Raw genomic sequence first — 16873 nt, 5'->3', positions numbered from 1 at the left:
AGGATAAATGAGGAATGATAATCTGGATGTGACACAATACATTTATTTTATAGTTACATGGAAGGATTATCTTTTTAAAGTGAGAGATAAGAGATAATTTGTGTTAACACAAGTTGCTGAACCCAAAAATGTAGTTCAATGTGATAGAAGTGCATTTCTCATTTCTTCATGTTCAAGGCAGGTGTTCTTCATAGACAGGAGACTCATTTCCAAGTGGTAATTTAGGAACCCAATTTACTTTCATTTGGTGATTCTGTCATATTTGATACATGGTTTCCAAGATCACTGTGCTTATCTATATCAAAAGATAGAAAAAGGCGCATGAAGGATTGTGTGTGGGAGGAGTTTACATATTGAGCCTTAAGCAGCATATACTCCTTTTACTACTGACCTTTTGACTAGAATTGCAAGGCAAGCTGGGTAAAGAAATATTGTTTGTGCCAAGAAAAAGAGTGAAATTTAGTCTCTAACAATTCCAGTATTGTTTTGTGTTGCAATGAAAAGCTCTACTTGCACTCTTGAAGGATCAGTTGGAAACAAGGATGTCAGTTAGTGGACCATTTCATAGTTCAGGGAAGAATAAGCAATGGCAGTGTAAATTAATGAGAGATTTTTTTTCTTCTTTTTATTATAATTATTAACACATATTAACTGTACAAATTATTGTGTTTCACCATGACAATTTCATACATACATATATTGTGTTTTAAACATGTCCACCCTCTCTCCTACTCCCTGTTGCCTTCTCCTGGGAGAGATTTTCAATAGAACTTGTGTCCAACTGGAGTAGTTTTGTAAAAGGAGCCTTGAGATTGTCCCTGCCATAATCTCAGTGGATGCGGAATGAATTGTGGTTCTATTAACAAAAAATAAAACAGAAACAAAACCAAATCAAATGCCCAATGTTGAAATAGATGAAGATATTTTGGTGAGAGGAGGGAATGGTTAGAGAATCTATAATTCTTGAGTATTTGCTGTATGCTAAGCACTATCCTAGGTGTTCTGTGTTTGTCTCATTTAATCCTCATAACAATGATCATGTGCATATAGTACTGGGTCACAGTATAGCATTATAATTAAGAAAGTGGAATTCAGGGTTGGGGTTGGGGTTCAGTGGTATGGTGCTTGCCTAGCATTTTTGAGGCACTGGGTTCTACTCTTAGCACCACATATAAATAAATAAAACGAAGGTCGATTGACACTAAAAATGAATATTTTAAAAAGAAGGTTTTTTACAGTTCTTCCTCTTTAAGCTGAGATAATTCATAACAACACTTGCCTTTTAAAGTCATCTTATGGAACAAATGGGATGAGCTATTGAAAGAGTGTTACATGTGTTATGGCACATGACCACTCTCTGGAAGTTTTGTTTTATTGTTAATATTTCCATGGATATAGTTAGTAAACTGAACTTAGGTAGGGCAAAGACACATCAGTAATAAGTGGAAGAGGTGGTATAGAAACTCAAGTCATAGTTAAAGAAAAAAATTTTCCTTCATATCACAACATACAACTTCTGCTAATAAGGTAATGCTCAGTCTATCAATTTTTTAAACATTTATTTTTTAGTTGCAGTTGGACACAATACCTTTATTTTATGTATTTATATGTGGTGCTGAGGATCAAACCCAGGGCCTTGCACCTGCTAGGCGAGTGCTCTACCGCTGAGCCACAACCCCGCCCCCCAGTGTATCAATTTTAAATAATGAGTCTGAGATGGACATGACAGGCTTCAGTTGGAACTGCAGGTCTGTAACCCAAGAGAACTTTGACACAACAGGATTTTGTAAAATTGAATACATTACATTAATTGTCTTCTATGTGTTATGTTACAAGGTAATAGTATCCTATAATGAACCAAATTCAAAGGAAATAGGCACTAGTTTCTCTGTGTCGAATCATCAAGAGGAAAAGTGTATTTTCAACCAATTAAAAAAGAGTTTCTATCATATTAAGTCTATGATGCCTTACTTTATTCTTTGATTATGTGATTGGGTCAGTTTGCTTATGCACTTGGGGTGTTACAAGAACAAATTGTTTGAAGGATAATTGCTGCATGATGGCAGGAGCCCCTTCTCCCTAACTTTAACAATAAAGTTCCTTTCTTCCCTAGTTTAGATGCAAATTGCTTGCACTTGAATTTTCATTATAGAAAGTGCCTCAGAAATGACCAGGAATCCGGGAAAGCATTTGAGCCAGATTGTTAGTTATATTGGATTTAATGTAACCAGAGCAACTGAGCATAGATAGCTTTCTTTCTTTCATGCGGTTATATATATATATATATATATATATATATATATATATATATATATGATGGCTTTTGCTCTAGGGGATTCCACCTGCAGTTCCTTATTCATTGAACTAACAACTGACTCACAGAGCCGCACTTAGTGAACCTCACTCTAATAAACAGAAGTAAGAGCATAGAAGAGATGGAATGGCTCATTTTGAGTTCTGAGGAAGCTTCAAATGAGGTGAGAAGCAAGAAATAGTATAAAAATTATTCAGTGTGTTCTGTGCAATGACATCAACCCCTGTCCTTCAAGAGCTCACATCTTAGAAGGAAAGATAGGACACATCATTTACACCTCTATAATTCATAATGGTGGAGTTTCATGAAAAGCCAACAATGGAGTGTTATGAGCTAAAAACTCATAGTATTTCCTCAGACTTGGGGGCATGAATCCACATAAGGCAGGGCTTCTCAGGAAAACAGGCTTTTGAGCTGGACATAGGGGAGGAGGAAAATATTACTGGGAGTTATCACATTTATCTCATTTTTCCAGTTCCAGGTGAAAATCAGGGCCTTGAAATAAGGACTTCCACTTCTCAAAAGCAGGAAAGTCATCACTAGGCAGATTGAATTTGCTACAAAGCTCATTTTTAAATGAGAAGGATTTACAGAAGGGTTCCCCTTATTCCAAAAATCCCCAACTATTTTACATGCTACTCTTAGACAGAGTGGAGACCCTATGTTGCAGTGGCATGAGCATCTAGAGTAAAATCAGGAAATCTAGATATGAGTCTCAACTCTGGCACACATTAGTAGTATGATCCTGAGCAAGACATTTCTTCTCACTGGGTCTCAGTTTCTTCTGGAAAATGGAATGGAAATATCTGCCTATCTTTCAGACATATTTTTCAGATAAAGAAGTATTATCTACCACCTGCTATGTGCCAACCACCATCCTAGGATGGAAATGCAATGATGATTGCTTGAGACTTGAGATTCCCCTCTCAAGTTTCTCAGACTTGTGCAAAACACAAACACACAGATACTGAAAATCTTATGTGGTAAGCACAGTGTATTTGAAGTGCTTTGAAATTTCTGTGAACTTGGGTAACCACTATGCCTACAGGACACAGACAAAGTATCATAGCAGAGGTCATATTTTAGCAAAGTGAAGGAAATGTATTGCACAAATAAAGAAAAAAGGACATTCATGCAGGGAACAAAGACACATTTTTGTTTAGTGAAATCACAAGTATTTGCAGATGGAGGGAGAGTGAGGGAAAGTATGGGAAAGTGCCAATGTCAGATGGAGCTATACCTCAGAGGTAATTGGTAATACTCAATTGTGCTCCCTCCAAATGCTAAATGCAATAGTAAAGTGATCACCTTCCTTCCCATGGACTGAGCCTCTTGTCAGTGCCTTGAGGATTTAATGGGAAATCTGCAGACAACTGGGATTCTTGTGACTAATGCACTGCTTGGTTTGGGTGTTTGGTTGGGATATATTTCAAGTGACTCATCCTGTAGTGATAATGGCTATAAGTGATTTACTATCCTTTCTTTTTCACTGTAAATCCTAGACCCTACCCTTTACTCCATGATTAAAGAATCAGCCTGCCTGGCACCTCAGCTGCTCTTGATATAGTATTGTCTATACTTTAGTTTTTAGAAATAACTTTCCTCAGAGTGCAGAGCAGATTGTTATACTTCTAAAATGCCAAGTTGACAGATTATCTACAGTTGGGCACACCCTGAGCTCTAGGGAACCTCATCTTTTGTGTAGTTTAAGCTGTCCCCTCCTACATTACCCTTAAGAGGTTGACAGCCTCACTGAATAACCAATACATATATTCAGTAGCCTTTAGCCTGTAGAACTCTAATTAGTGTGGAAATTTGTATTTCCTCCAGGGTTCTTCCTTGTTTTTGTCCCCACTTTAAAAAATCAGGCAGGCCAGTAAACCCAATGACTCAAGAGGCTGAGGGAGGAGGAAGGCAAGTTTGAGATCAGCCTCAGCAACTTAGTGAGATCCTGTCTCAAAAATAAATAAATAAATTTTAAAAAGGGCTAAGGATGTAGCTCAATCTTAAAGCTTCCTGGGTGCAATCCCCAGTACAAAAAATAAATTAGAATCCCACATATAAAAATTAAGGAATAATTTGATGTTTTGATGTGGGACATTGTAAAGCTCTACATAACTCATTTTCATTCGTATTAATTTTACAGTTTTTAAAACTCTTTAACTGAAGTAAACATGCATATTTTAAGATATATAAATGTTAAATTGAACAGCTCCACAACATTCTGGGTAATGAATGTGTGCCAGAGTTTTTGGTAGAGGATAGGTAAGGAAATGGCAAAGTAGCTTAGTAAAGTGAGAGTTATCAAAATATGAGCAATAGAACCTCATATTTTAGAATGATCCTCTTTCCTTGGTCAAAGGCAAATGATCACATTTTTAATCCATTTGGCCTGCTAGAACAAAATAACCTGGGCTGGATCATTTAAAAGCAGTCAAATTTTTGCTTATGATTTTGAAAGCTTAGAAGTCTAAGATCCAAATTCATTGTCTGGGCTAGGTATCTGCTTCAAAACAGGCACATACTTGCTGTGTTCCACACAAGGCAGAAAGGGCTAACAATCTCCGTAGGCCTTCTTTTATAAATGCCCTAATCTCACTGATGAAGGCAGAAACCTTATGACTCAATTACCTTCAAAGGTCCTACCACTTAACACTTTCTCATGGAGAATTAATTTTCAACATGTGAATTTTGAGGACACAAACATTCAGACAATAGCAGGAAATGAGGACATGGATACTATGAGTTGGAAATTTTTTCCCATTGTGTTGGTGCTTTTGTTGGATTTCCATCTAAAAGAAAATGGATGACTAAAACTAATCAATAAAAAGTAAAAGCAAAAGAATTGCATATGGTATTCATTCTACTTCAGTACATAAGACATATGTATCCTCCAGAAAAATTCTAAAATACAAAGCACTATATTTATAAAAGTGTAAAACAATTACTTGTTTATTTATGAATGATTCATAAATTCATAAAGTATAATTAAATATAAAATAATCAGCACATAGCATAGTAGAATAATCTTTCATAAGTGTGCTTATTTTGAAAATGTACCTACATATAAACAATGAGATGAAATAAGGGCACAAAATATCTGTGTCATTATAATCTGTGTAATTCCAAAGGAAGAAAAAATAAATTATTTTATTAGTTGCTTTAAGTCAATAGCAAGGATTCTTAAGTGAAAGAGATGGCATAGCATAAATCACTGGAATAAATGTTGAGAATATCCTCTCATTTTGTAGATTGTTTCTTTACTTTGTTGATTGTTTCCTTTGCCATGCAGAAACTTTATACTTAGTGTAATCCCATGAATCTATTTTTGTCTGTGCTTTTGAGGTATATCCAGAAAAATAATTGCACAGACCAATGTCATGGAACTATCCCCTATGCTTTCTTCCAGTAGTTTCATAGTTTTAAGTATTACAATTAAGCTTTTAACTCACTTTGAGATGACTTTTCATGTGATAAGACAAAAGATATAGTTTCATCTGCATGTAGGTACCTAGTCTCCAGAACACTATTTATCGAAGACTGTCCTTTCCACATAGTATGTTCTTCACATCTTTAATGAAAATTGTTTGACTATAAATATGTGAATTTATTTCTGGTCTTTATTGTCTGTTGTATTGGTCTCTGTGTCTACTTTTGTGCCAGTACCATGGTCTTTTGATTGCCAGAATTTTGTAGTATATTTGAAGGCAAGAAGCATAATGCCTTCAGTTTTGTTCTTTGTGCTCATGATTGCTTTGGTTCTTGGGGTCTCTTGTGGTTCTATGTGGATTTTAAGGGTTTTTTTGCCTATTTCCATGAAAAATATCAAATATCATTGGTATTTTCAAAGGACTAGCATTGAATGTATACGTATTTTATTATTATTTTTTGTTCTTTTTAGATACACATGACAATAGAGTGTATTTTGACATTTTATACATACATAGATTATAACTTATTCTAACAAATATAGGTCATTTTGAGTAGTATGAACATTTAAATAATATTAATTCTTCCAATTCATGTACACAGGGTATTCTTCCATTTATTTGTATCTTCTCCAAGAACTTTCATCACTGTTTTATAGTTTTCATTGTGAAGAGCTTTACTCTCCTTGGTTAAATTTGTCCCTAAGTATTTTATTTTATTATTTCATGACTGTATAAATGGGATATTTTGTCTTGTTTTTCTTTTTCATATATTTCACTGTGTATTGAAATGCTACTAATTTTTGTTTTTTGTTTATATGTTGATTTTTTACTCTTAAATTTCACTGAGTTTGTTCATTATTTCTAACGGTTTACAGACAGATTTTTTTTTGAGATTCTATATAAAGGATCGTGTTGTCTGCAAATAGGAACGGTTTAACTTCTTTCTTTCCAATGTGGGTTTATTACCTTCCCTTCTTTTCCCTTCCTTTTCCCTTTGTCTTCTTTTTCCCTCTCTTACTCGCTAACGGTTCATGCTATAAATTTCAGTACTCTTGAATAGGAGTGATGAGAGTGGACATCTTTGTCTTGGAGGAAAACACATCATTTTTTCCTGCCAAATATAATATTACTGTAGGTTTACCTTATGGCCATACCATATGGTCTTTATCCTGTTGAAGTACATTTCTTCTATATCTACTTTGTTGAGAGCTTATAAAATCTTGATAAAAATATTTTTATCAGATATATTTTACAAATATATCCATAGACTTTGTGCCTTTTTTTCATTTTCATGGTGATATCTTTTGATGAGCAAAAGTTTTGAAATTTGATGGAGTCTAGTTTATAGTATTCTGTCTTTTATGGATCATGCTTTTGGTGTAGTGTCTAAGATATCTTTGCCTAACAGGATAACAAAGATTTTTTCCTATGCTCTGCTTTAAAAAATTTAGTTCTTAAATTTATAATATATTATTAGATGATTTTTGCTTATGCTTTGGAAAAGGGTCTATGTTCATTTTAAAAAATTATTATTAATAACATGTATTAATTGTACATTTTAGTGGAATTTGGTGTGATTTTTCAACACAGGCATACAGTTTTCCTGTATTAAATCCAACCTATCATTACCTGTCCCACACATATCCTTCTCAACCTCTAATAATCATTAGTCTACATTTAGATTGATTTTTTGGTATCTTGTACATATGAGACACAATATGTAGTGTTTGTATTTCTGTGTCTGGCTTATTTTACTTAATATATTGCCCTCCAGTTTTTTGTGGCTTCTTTATAGCTGAATAATATTCCATTAGATATATACAGCATTTTATTTTTTCATTCATCCATTGATGGGCACTGAGGCTGTTTCCATGTCTGAACTATTGTGAAAAGTACCACAGAAAACATGGGCATTTGGGAGTCTCTTTGGCATAGTGATTTCATTTCCTTTGTATCCATACCCATTGAAATAGCTTGATCATATGATAGATCTGTTTTTAGGTTGTTGAGGAGACTCCATATTGTTCTACATAATAGCTGTACCAATTTATATTTCTCCCAATAGTTTATACCTGTTCCTTTTCTCCCCATCCTCACCAACATTCATCATTTAGTTTTTTGAGTTCCTTATATATTCTGGATATTAGCTGCTTGCAATATGTCTGGTTTGGAAATATTTTTTCCCTTTCTGTAGGTTGCCTCCTCTGTTAATTATTTCCCCTTTGTTGTATATAAGGTTTGTAGTTTGCTGTTTTGACTATTCTAGATTCTTTGTGTTTTGGTTTAAGTTTTAGAACCAATTTACAGTTTTACTAAAAGAAAAACTTCTGAGATTTTGAAAAGAAATTTTGAATTTATAGAGCAATTTGGTGAGAATTGACATCTTAATGGCTTTAGATCTTCTAAATATATATTCACAGAATGTCTGAACATATCACCTGCAAACAAAGACAGTTTAGATTTTTGCTTTCCAATTTTTGTCTTATATTTCTTTGCTTGTCTAATTTTAGCCAGCTTTTCTGAAATATTATACATATGTCAGAAAATGCACCCTTTCTTTAAAGTGCACAATTAAATGATTTATAACATAATTGCAGTTGTGCAAATATCACCGATATCTATCTAACCTAGAATATTTTACTCATCTCCTTAAAAATAACTCCATATTTATAATAGTCATGTCCTGTTGGTTTTCTTTTTGGAGTGGCTAAAATCTCTAATAATGTGGTAAATAACAGAGAACAGACATTCTTGCCCTCATGGAACAAATAAGTAACAGTCCTTTAGTATTGAGTGTGGCACTAGATATAAGGTTTTTTTTTTTTTTCAAATGCCCTTTATCAGTTGAGAAAGTTGCCTTCTATCTCAAGATTTTCAAGAGGTTTGAGTCGTGATCACTGTTAGATTTCATCTCTCTGCTTGAGTCCTTGTCCTGTTTCAATTTATTCTCTAAACAGCTGCCAGAATTATCCTAAAATATTAGTCAAATCAATACCTCCATATACTATCTACCCATACTTATTTTTCTCTCTGGGGCATATCACCTTTTAATATACTCTACAATTTACTTATTTATATTGTTTATTTTGTTTTATTCCACTCAGATTTATGCCCTAAGTGAACAATCTTCATAAGTTCCCTAATATAATTACATTGTTTAGGACAATATCTTGATGCATAGTAGGTAACCAATAAATATTTGTTGAATACACCAGTGAGTCAAGAAACTTTCAACCAGCTCTTTCCCAGAGATGTTGGATTATTCTGGGCAAGTTCCTTCCCACTGTTTTCTCATACATAAAATAAAGAGGGGATAAAACTAAATGCTTTATATAAAGCTCTTCTAGTTCCAAAATTGTATAAAAGAAGCTATATGACCAGATATTATTCTGTTAATTAATCACATCAAGATACTGTTTTTTTGTGGAACCCCAAGAATCCCCAAACTCTGTCTTGCCAAATGCACACCTACTCTTTGCAAGCTTTTAGTACAAATAGGTCTTTAAGAAATAAGTTATCCAGTAATTCATTCATTCAGTGGGTATTCCTTGAATACCTATAATGTGCTAGGTTCTTGGCACATGTCAAAAAGAAAAAAAGATAAAAATACCTAACCTTATGATGAATGGAAAAAAAATTATAGAGTATGTTGTAGGTTAGTTGCGAAAGAAAGAAAGAAAGAAAGAAAGAAAGAAAGAAAGAAAGAAAGAAAGAAAGAAAGGAAGGAAGAAAGAAAGAAAGAAAGAAAGGGCATAGCAATGTTTACTATCCACGGGGTGGGTAGAAAACTGAGAATACAGAGAAGGACCCATTTAGAAGAAGTAATTAGGAATAGATTGTTTAGGACACTAAAGTTGGGAATAGTCTAATACCTAAACACAAAGTCTTTCTTATTTTTCCTCCTAAATGTTTTTAGTATCTGTTTCTATGTCTATTGCTAATATCTTAGTTCATATCCCTTTCATCTTTTAATGAGACTGCAGTAATAAATAACCTCCCTGATCCATAACTCTGTAGGTATTATCCTCCAGTTCATAATACCATAAATTAAATGATGATTTCCATCTATTGTGAATGTTATCATTCTGAACGTCTAAATTTTGTATCATTGACTTGATCAGACTAGGAAAGAAAAGTATTTTACATAGATTATGGAATGGACTATTTGGAAGAAAAACTTAAATATTGTCATTATCTGGATAAATGACAAAACTGAGGCACTTATTCCTCTGGGATGAAGTTAAAGAAAAATCAAGCTCAATTGCTTTCCAGTCATCCACCTCTTCATAGCTAACTGGTCAGCATCTCTAATCATGGCTGATAGATGTGAAACAACTTCACAAATGATCAGATAAATAATAGATATTGCTCAAAGCAGGATATCTAAAGCATATGTACCCAGATGTGCATTAGCAACAGCTCCAGGTTGGAAGTCAGAAACCAAGTATGTACCCTTCAGTAAATACTTACCCATCTCTAATATTCAATATGTCCATCTCTAAGCAGCAAGAGGTTGGAACTAAAAGACAAGTATGCTTTCAGCTCTAACTAATCTCTTGGATATTTACAAAATTTCCTATGTATCTTGAACAAAAGTTCAATTCTTCCACCAGTCTGTAAAATCCCACCAATTTGACCTTTATTCTTCAGGCATAAAGGTGATTTCATGACATAAGAGAAATATATTTCACTGAGAAACCTGTTCCTTGTGTTGGATACTGAAAAGATTCCATGAGGGTTTAATAAAGAAAATTGTGTTCTTGCTCTCCACTTACATTATTATTTCCAAGATACTGACTCTTATGAGTAATGTCAAGGGGAAATTACTTTATGTGTACCAGCAGTCCTTGGGATGTGGAGAATAAGACCACAACAAATAGATTATAAAGACAGGATGCAAAGGTAGTGATTTCTGATTAGGAGCAGATTTGTAATAACTTTCCTATCTTCCCTTTCATCCACTTCTCTGTCATCCCACCTAAGCACAGAGAAGAAAAAGTAGATGTTTGTGGGGGCAGGGGACTTCACAAGCCAAATAATGCTGTGTTCTTTCCATTGGTTCTTCTTAGATCCTAATGCTCTCTGACCTCTGGTGTCATACAGTGTTCCTTTCTTGTCCTCCCTCTCTCCTTCCACTTTGCTATTTACCTTAATTTTAAGATCCCATCTAGCTTTTTCTGCACCAGGAAGCATTCTGACTGTAGCCAGATAGTGCACCAACTCCTGTTCTATGTTAATGAGTTAACTGCATATGTAATTATTATTGTTCACCTCTTATACAGTAATCATTGTGCAGCAGTGGTTATTGCTCTGATTCTTCCTTATTTTCTTGGTATTTTCCTGTAACTACCTTAAACACAGGAAATGTTTACTTGAATATAACCATAGATAATCACAACATCTCTGGTGTGACTAAAAGATTCCCAAGGAGGGATTTACCTTCGGGTAAATAGAAGATAACTAATGCAAAACAATCTCTGTATTGGCACTCCTGTCCTCTGGTTGTATGATTCTGAATAACTCAATTTAACTCTGTGGATTCTTGTCTCTGAAATAGGAATGATAATAATACCTCCAATATTTACTTCACAGAAGTACCAAAGGGAACAAATGGAATAAATAGCATCCTTCTTCCAGGCAACTAGGATAACTATGTCACAAATATTAGGGATAGACTTGAGTAAGATTATCTGAATGTGAATATGCTTTAGAAGCTGTAACATTCTGTGAACATCTCATGGGTTATTAGCAATGATCATTATAATCATAATAATTATACATTAAATTTCTTTGCCTTCCTAAACATATGAATATCTATAATTTGACAATAAATATCCTCTGCTATCTCACTGTCATCAACCAAAGATAAACATTGTCAGATAGCAGTGGCCTGGAGGATATTCTCTTGCTGGGATCCTGCTACCTTACACTGTTACTGTACATTGGGATTGAGGATGAGAAATGGAGATTCTGCACATAGGATTTCTACAGGCCTTTGTAAATTTGTTGCCTCAACTTTGATAATTCCTAAAAGTGAGGCATATTCCTCTCTATTTGATATACTGATGACTCATTAGGCATAGATTCTGGCCCCTAGGTGTATTTGGATCCTGAAAAATTATAAGCAGGGTGCCTAAGGGAAGAAGCTACTGGGAAAATGAATAACACCAAAATTGACAACTAGCTTCTCAGCTTATTAGAACTTCAGGGGGATGGCAGCAATTGGGTTAGATATAACCAGGAGCTAGATAGAAGTAAGACTACGTTTCAAAGAACTCTGAATGTTTACTGTGTAGGTCTCATTTCTACCTAAGAGACTACAATCTAGGCCAAACAAAGTTGAGCCTCAAAAAATGAGAAATAATTCAGAGGGAAACTTTGGCATAGATTATTTAGACAGACTAATGTAAGAGAGAGTATATGAACATGGCAAATCATACCCCATCCAGATTTCCACTGAGGAATCCATGCATAATCTCCTATCTATTGCTTCTGTTGAAAAAGCATGAACTCTTCAGACTTGACCCCTAAGGATCCGAGGATCTGATGATTCTGATGTCCTCTATTACCTTTGTGTTTATTTTTTATGAAGTGTGTGTGTGTGTGTGTGTGTGTGTTCTCCCAGAGTCATCTCTTTCAATAAAGCCATAATAGTTCCTGTGATCAGCAGAATCCTTTTTGGGTCTTTCTGTTCATTATCAGGGTAAAATATATTATTTCTACACATTATTTTCTCCAGTACAATCTTTAAATTGGATAACTCATATAATAGCCTGCTGAGAATTATTTCAGAAATAATTAAGCTGTGGTCAGGAGCGAATGAGTCAGAACCTGGTATTTCCAGTCTTCTTGGAGGGTGGCTAAGGAAGTACTATTTGACCAGATAAATTTTATTTGTTTTTCTAAGGTGGGGTTCAGATCTGATCTAAAAATATGAATACTGAATATTGATCTGAGACCTATCTAGTTCATTTAATTCATCTTATATGTTTATAAAGATTCAGAGAACCTAAATAAGCAAAATTTCCTGTCATTCTTAGGACTGTACAATTGCTGTCAAGTGGGATCTGAGCTCCATGATGAATAACATGTAATTTAGCATTATTTCATTTTCTGTCTTTCTTTCTTTCTTTTAGATTAACAATTCATGCTGAGTGTCCTATGCATTTGGAAGATTTTCCCATGGATGTTCATGCCTGTCCACTGAAGTTTGGAAGCTGTATGTATTTTCTCAGTTGTTCACCTAATCTTTTTCCAAAAGAAACTTAATATATCCCATTTTGTTCCCTTGAAGTTTCTTAAGCTGAGGCCGTTTATTTTAGATGGTATGGGAGTGGGTCAGGAGAGTGAAGTCAAGTAGTACTAACTGATCAGCAGGAGGAGACAGCCTTTAACAGAGTTTTCTTTCCTAGCAACAAACCTTACTTCACCATTTTAGACTAATTTCTCTGTCAGATTGAAGCATCAACATCTGTTTTCTAAATTGCCCAGAGGAGAGAGCACAACAGAGCTGATATATAACACAGGAACAGTTTCCTAAGAACAAGACCTCTCAGAGAACGTGATTATATTTTTGAAGTGTCCATTCTACCTGCATCTTGATATACCTCTGCCCAATTCTCAAAAGTAAATGGTAGACAGGAAGAAACTCTGGAGACTTTATCTTTTAGAGTATTGCATTTCTCAGTAGCTGCAAATTTTACAGAGAAGAGAGTAGATACTCCATTGTCATATGAATTAGAAAAATCAAAGTTGAATAAAAATTGAGGGTTTCTGAATCTAAGAATTGCAGAGTAACTTATGTAAGGAGTCATCAGATTAATATACCAAGATCTGTGATGATCACGTCTAAATTAGATTTAGCTCTATGTTTTGAAATAGAAAGTGCTATTCAAAAGACTCAAATAATTATGTATGACATATCTTTTCAATCATTAGTTTGTCAAATATTTACAGATTGCCTCCTGTGTGTCAGCTTCTATTCTAGGAGCTTGGAATGCATCCATGAATAAACCAAAAACCTCTGTCCTTGTGGAGTTTATATGATAAGAGAGGGATGGTGAAAGATAAAATAAACAATGAATAAAAAATAAAGTATAAAATAGGTTGTAAAGTGAGAAGAACCATGGCGAAACATGAAAGCACTACAGAATAAGGAGAATCAGTCATGCCTAGACAGAAAATAGGTGTTACTATTGTAATTGAAAACAGAGTGATCAGGATCACCCTATTTTATTATGAAACAATATGGAGTTGGGGAGGCTAGGGAGAGGAAGTGTAACAGGTACCAAAATGCAGTTAGGTAGGAGGAATAAGTTCTACTGTTCTATAGCATAGTTGGATGACTATAGATAGTTGTTATTTTGTATGTATTTGACAATAGCTAGAAGAGAAGTTTTGGACTATTCTCAGCACAAAGAAATCATGAATGTTTGGAGTGATTGCATATGCTAATTACCCTAATTATCCTGATTTGATCTTCACAAGATCACAATCATATTTTGTACAATTGTATACATATATTGAAATATCACACTGCACTTCATAAATGTCAGTTATTATATTGTCAATTGAAATTTTTCAAAAAGTGACATTTGAGCAGAAATTTTTATGAAATAGAGGGGTTAACAATGCAGATATCCGAGGGAATAATGCTCTAGAAACAGTAACTGCCCAAGGAAAAGATCAGAAAAGCATCTGCATGTTCAATAAATATCAGAACAAACAATGTGGCTTCCCAGAATAAGTGGAAAGCACTGGAAAAGGATGATACTAAAGAGGGGGCCAGGTCATCTAGAGTCTTGTAGGGCATTAGAGGGGTTTGAATTATATGCCAAGGGACAATGAGGAGTGATTAGAATATTTTAAACAAAATAATGCCATTATCTACTTATTTTTAAAAACGTATTACAAGGGAGTTTTAAAATAATTAGAGACAGGATGTAAGCATAAATGATTATTGCAATATTTCAGGTGACATATAATGATGGAGAGATAATGGAAATCACTGAACTATCTCAAGTCAAAGATGCTGATGAATAATAGTGATAAAAGTGATGAGAAGTGTCCTGATTCTGGATATGTTCTGAAGGGAGATACAACATGACCTCTTGATGAATTACATGTATAGCATTATGACAGAGAACTCTCTGGTGACTTGTAGATTTTTTGCACTAATGAATCTGCTATTGAACAAGACTAGTAATACTTCCATATGGGGTAGGACAGAGTTGATTGTTTGTGACCATTGCTCTCATAGTAAACAACTAGAAAACCTACAAGTATAGAATGGATAAGTATAGAAGAGACTAAAACTCTAGAGAAAGTGGGAGAACCTTTCATACATCAAATTATGATCTAACTTTCTATATCCCTGGGGCAATTTGCTAATTCTGGCCTTGGTTTGCAGCGTGGATTCAGTTTGACTTCATTAACAGAGCATGAGGCCATAAATCAACATGAAAAGCATTGAAAAGCAGAGTTGCCTTTCCCACAGTTTCTCAATGGTAAAAAGAAATATGCAGCAGGTTGTCAGTTTAAAACCTTAAGAGCTATGTCGTAGTTACAAGGGAACAATAGGGACACACTGGATTTAAGCAAAACTATAATCCAGCTCAGTCCCTTATGGGATTAAGGTGAAATTTTCACACATAGCAAGGAAGGAATGAAGCCTCAGAAGAGAGGCTTCTATCTGAGTTTTACATGCAATGTTTGGAATTTATTTTAAAAAATTGTGAGTCGTATGAAAAAGCATGGCCATATGACCTAAAACCAAGATTTATAAGCAAGAACACAAAATATAAAAAAACAAACATGCAGTTTATAGAAAAAGACTTTAAAATGTTTGGCTAATATGTTCAAGAAGAAAAAAGAGGAAAAATGAATAGAGGAGAAAAAAGATAGACCATTTCAGGTGAAAATTGAAATCTATAAGAAGAATAAATTGAAAATTACTTATACAAAAATATAATATTTAAAATTCAGATTTCATAGATAGATTAACAAGCAGAAAACAATGTTAGATACCTGGAAAATGAGTAAATGAAAAAATAGCACAATTGAAGCACAGAAAAACAAAATAAAGAAAAGAGTAAGAAGCATGTAGGACATAGCAAAATAAATTGAAATGTGTAATTTTTTAGAAGGACCACAGGCAGAGAAAGGAGCAAAACAATCATTAACTAGTTTTGTTAATGATGCAAATCATTTTAAAACTGATGAAAATTATTAATTCAAAGACAAAGCATGCAAATACAAAGCACAATAAACAAGAAGAAAACAATGCAAGAATAAAGCCAGAGAATTTTCAGGCAAATATAATCCAGTATCAATTATCTACAACTATTTTAAAGCAATAATAATTCAGACAAGGTATTGTTGCAAAGACAGATGTATACACTGATGGGACAAAATAGAAAAGAGACATTTGATTCTTATTTCACATCATGCACAAAAATAAATTCCAGATGGATTTGTAGATCTAAATTTAAAAGAGTGAAAGGGAAAATGGTAAAGATTTTACAAGAAAACATAATAAAATATCTTTATGATCTTTAAAGTGGTAGAGATTGTACCTTATACAATACTCTCTCTCTCTCTCTCTCTCTCTCTCACACACACACACACACACACACACACACACATACACATAGTAACCAATTACATTAGCAGAAAATGCAAATTAAAATCCAAAGTGCATTACTATTCACTCACTGAAATAATCAAAATGAAAAAAGACAGAAAACATCACATATTGGTGAGGATGTAGAACAAATCTGTGCTGTCATGATGTACTGAAAGGAGTATAGGTGTGGTGGTGCACACCTGTAATCCAGCAGCTCCAGAGGCTGAGGCAGGGAGATTGTGAGTTCAAAGCCAGCCTCAGCAAAAGTGAGGCCCTAAGCAACTCATTGAGACTCTGTCTCTAAATAAAATACAAAATAGGGCTGGGGAACTGGCTCAGTGGTTGAGTGCCCCTGAGTTCAATCGCCAATACCCTGCTCCCCCGCAAAAACCAAAAAGAGTATAACTTCATAAAGTTTTGGGAAAAGTATTTGGTGGAATCTAATAAAGCCGAATATATACATATTATATAAGCTTGCATCTCTAGACCAGAGTTTGTTTCCAT

The 16873-nt window shown here is 34.3% G+C and overlaps 1 protein-coding gene across 1 annotated transcript in view; it reads left to right on the top strand.

The window, feature by feature from the left end:
- Gabra3 (gamma-aminobutyric acid type A receptor subunit alpha3) overlaps positions 1 to 16873 on the top strand; it is a 128248-nt gene that overhangs the window by 77898 nt on the left and 33477 nt on the right. Inside the window, exon 5 of the mRNA XM_077106779.1 lies at positions 12882 to 12964. Coding sequence (XP_076962894.1) covers positions 12882 to 12964 — 83 coding nt within the window. The remainder of the gene's footprint in view (positions 1 to 12881; positions 12965 to 16873) is intronic.

The sequence above is a fragment of the Callospermophilus lateralis genome, chromosome X (genome assembly GCF_048772815.1).
Source record: "Callospermophilus lateralis isolate mCalLat2 chromosome X, mCalLat2.hap1, whole genome shotgun sequence".
Lineage (NCBI taxonomy): Eukaryota > Metazoa > Chordata > Mammalia > Rodentia > Sciuridae > Callospermophilus > Callospermophilus lateralis.
The sequence above is the reverse complement of the archived record's forward strand: the minus strand, read 5'-3'. Positions and strand labels throughout refer to the sequence as shown.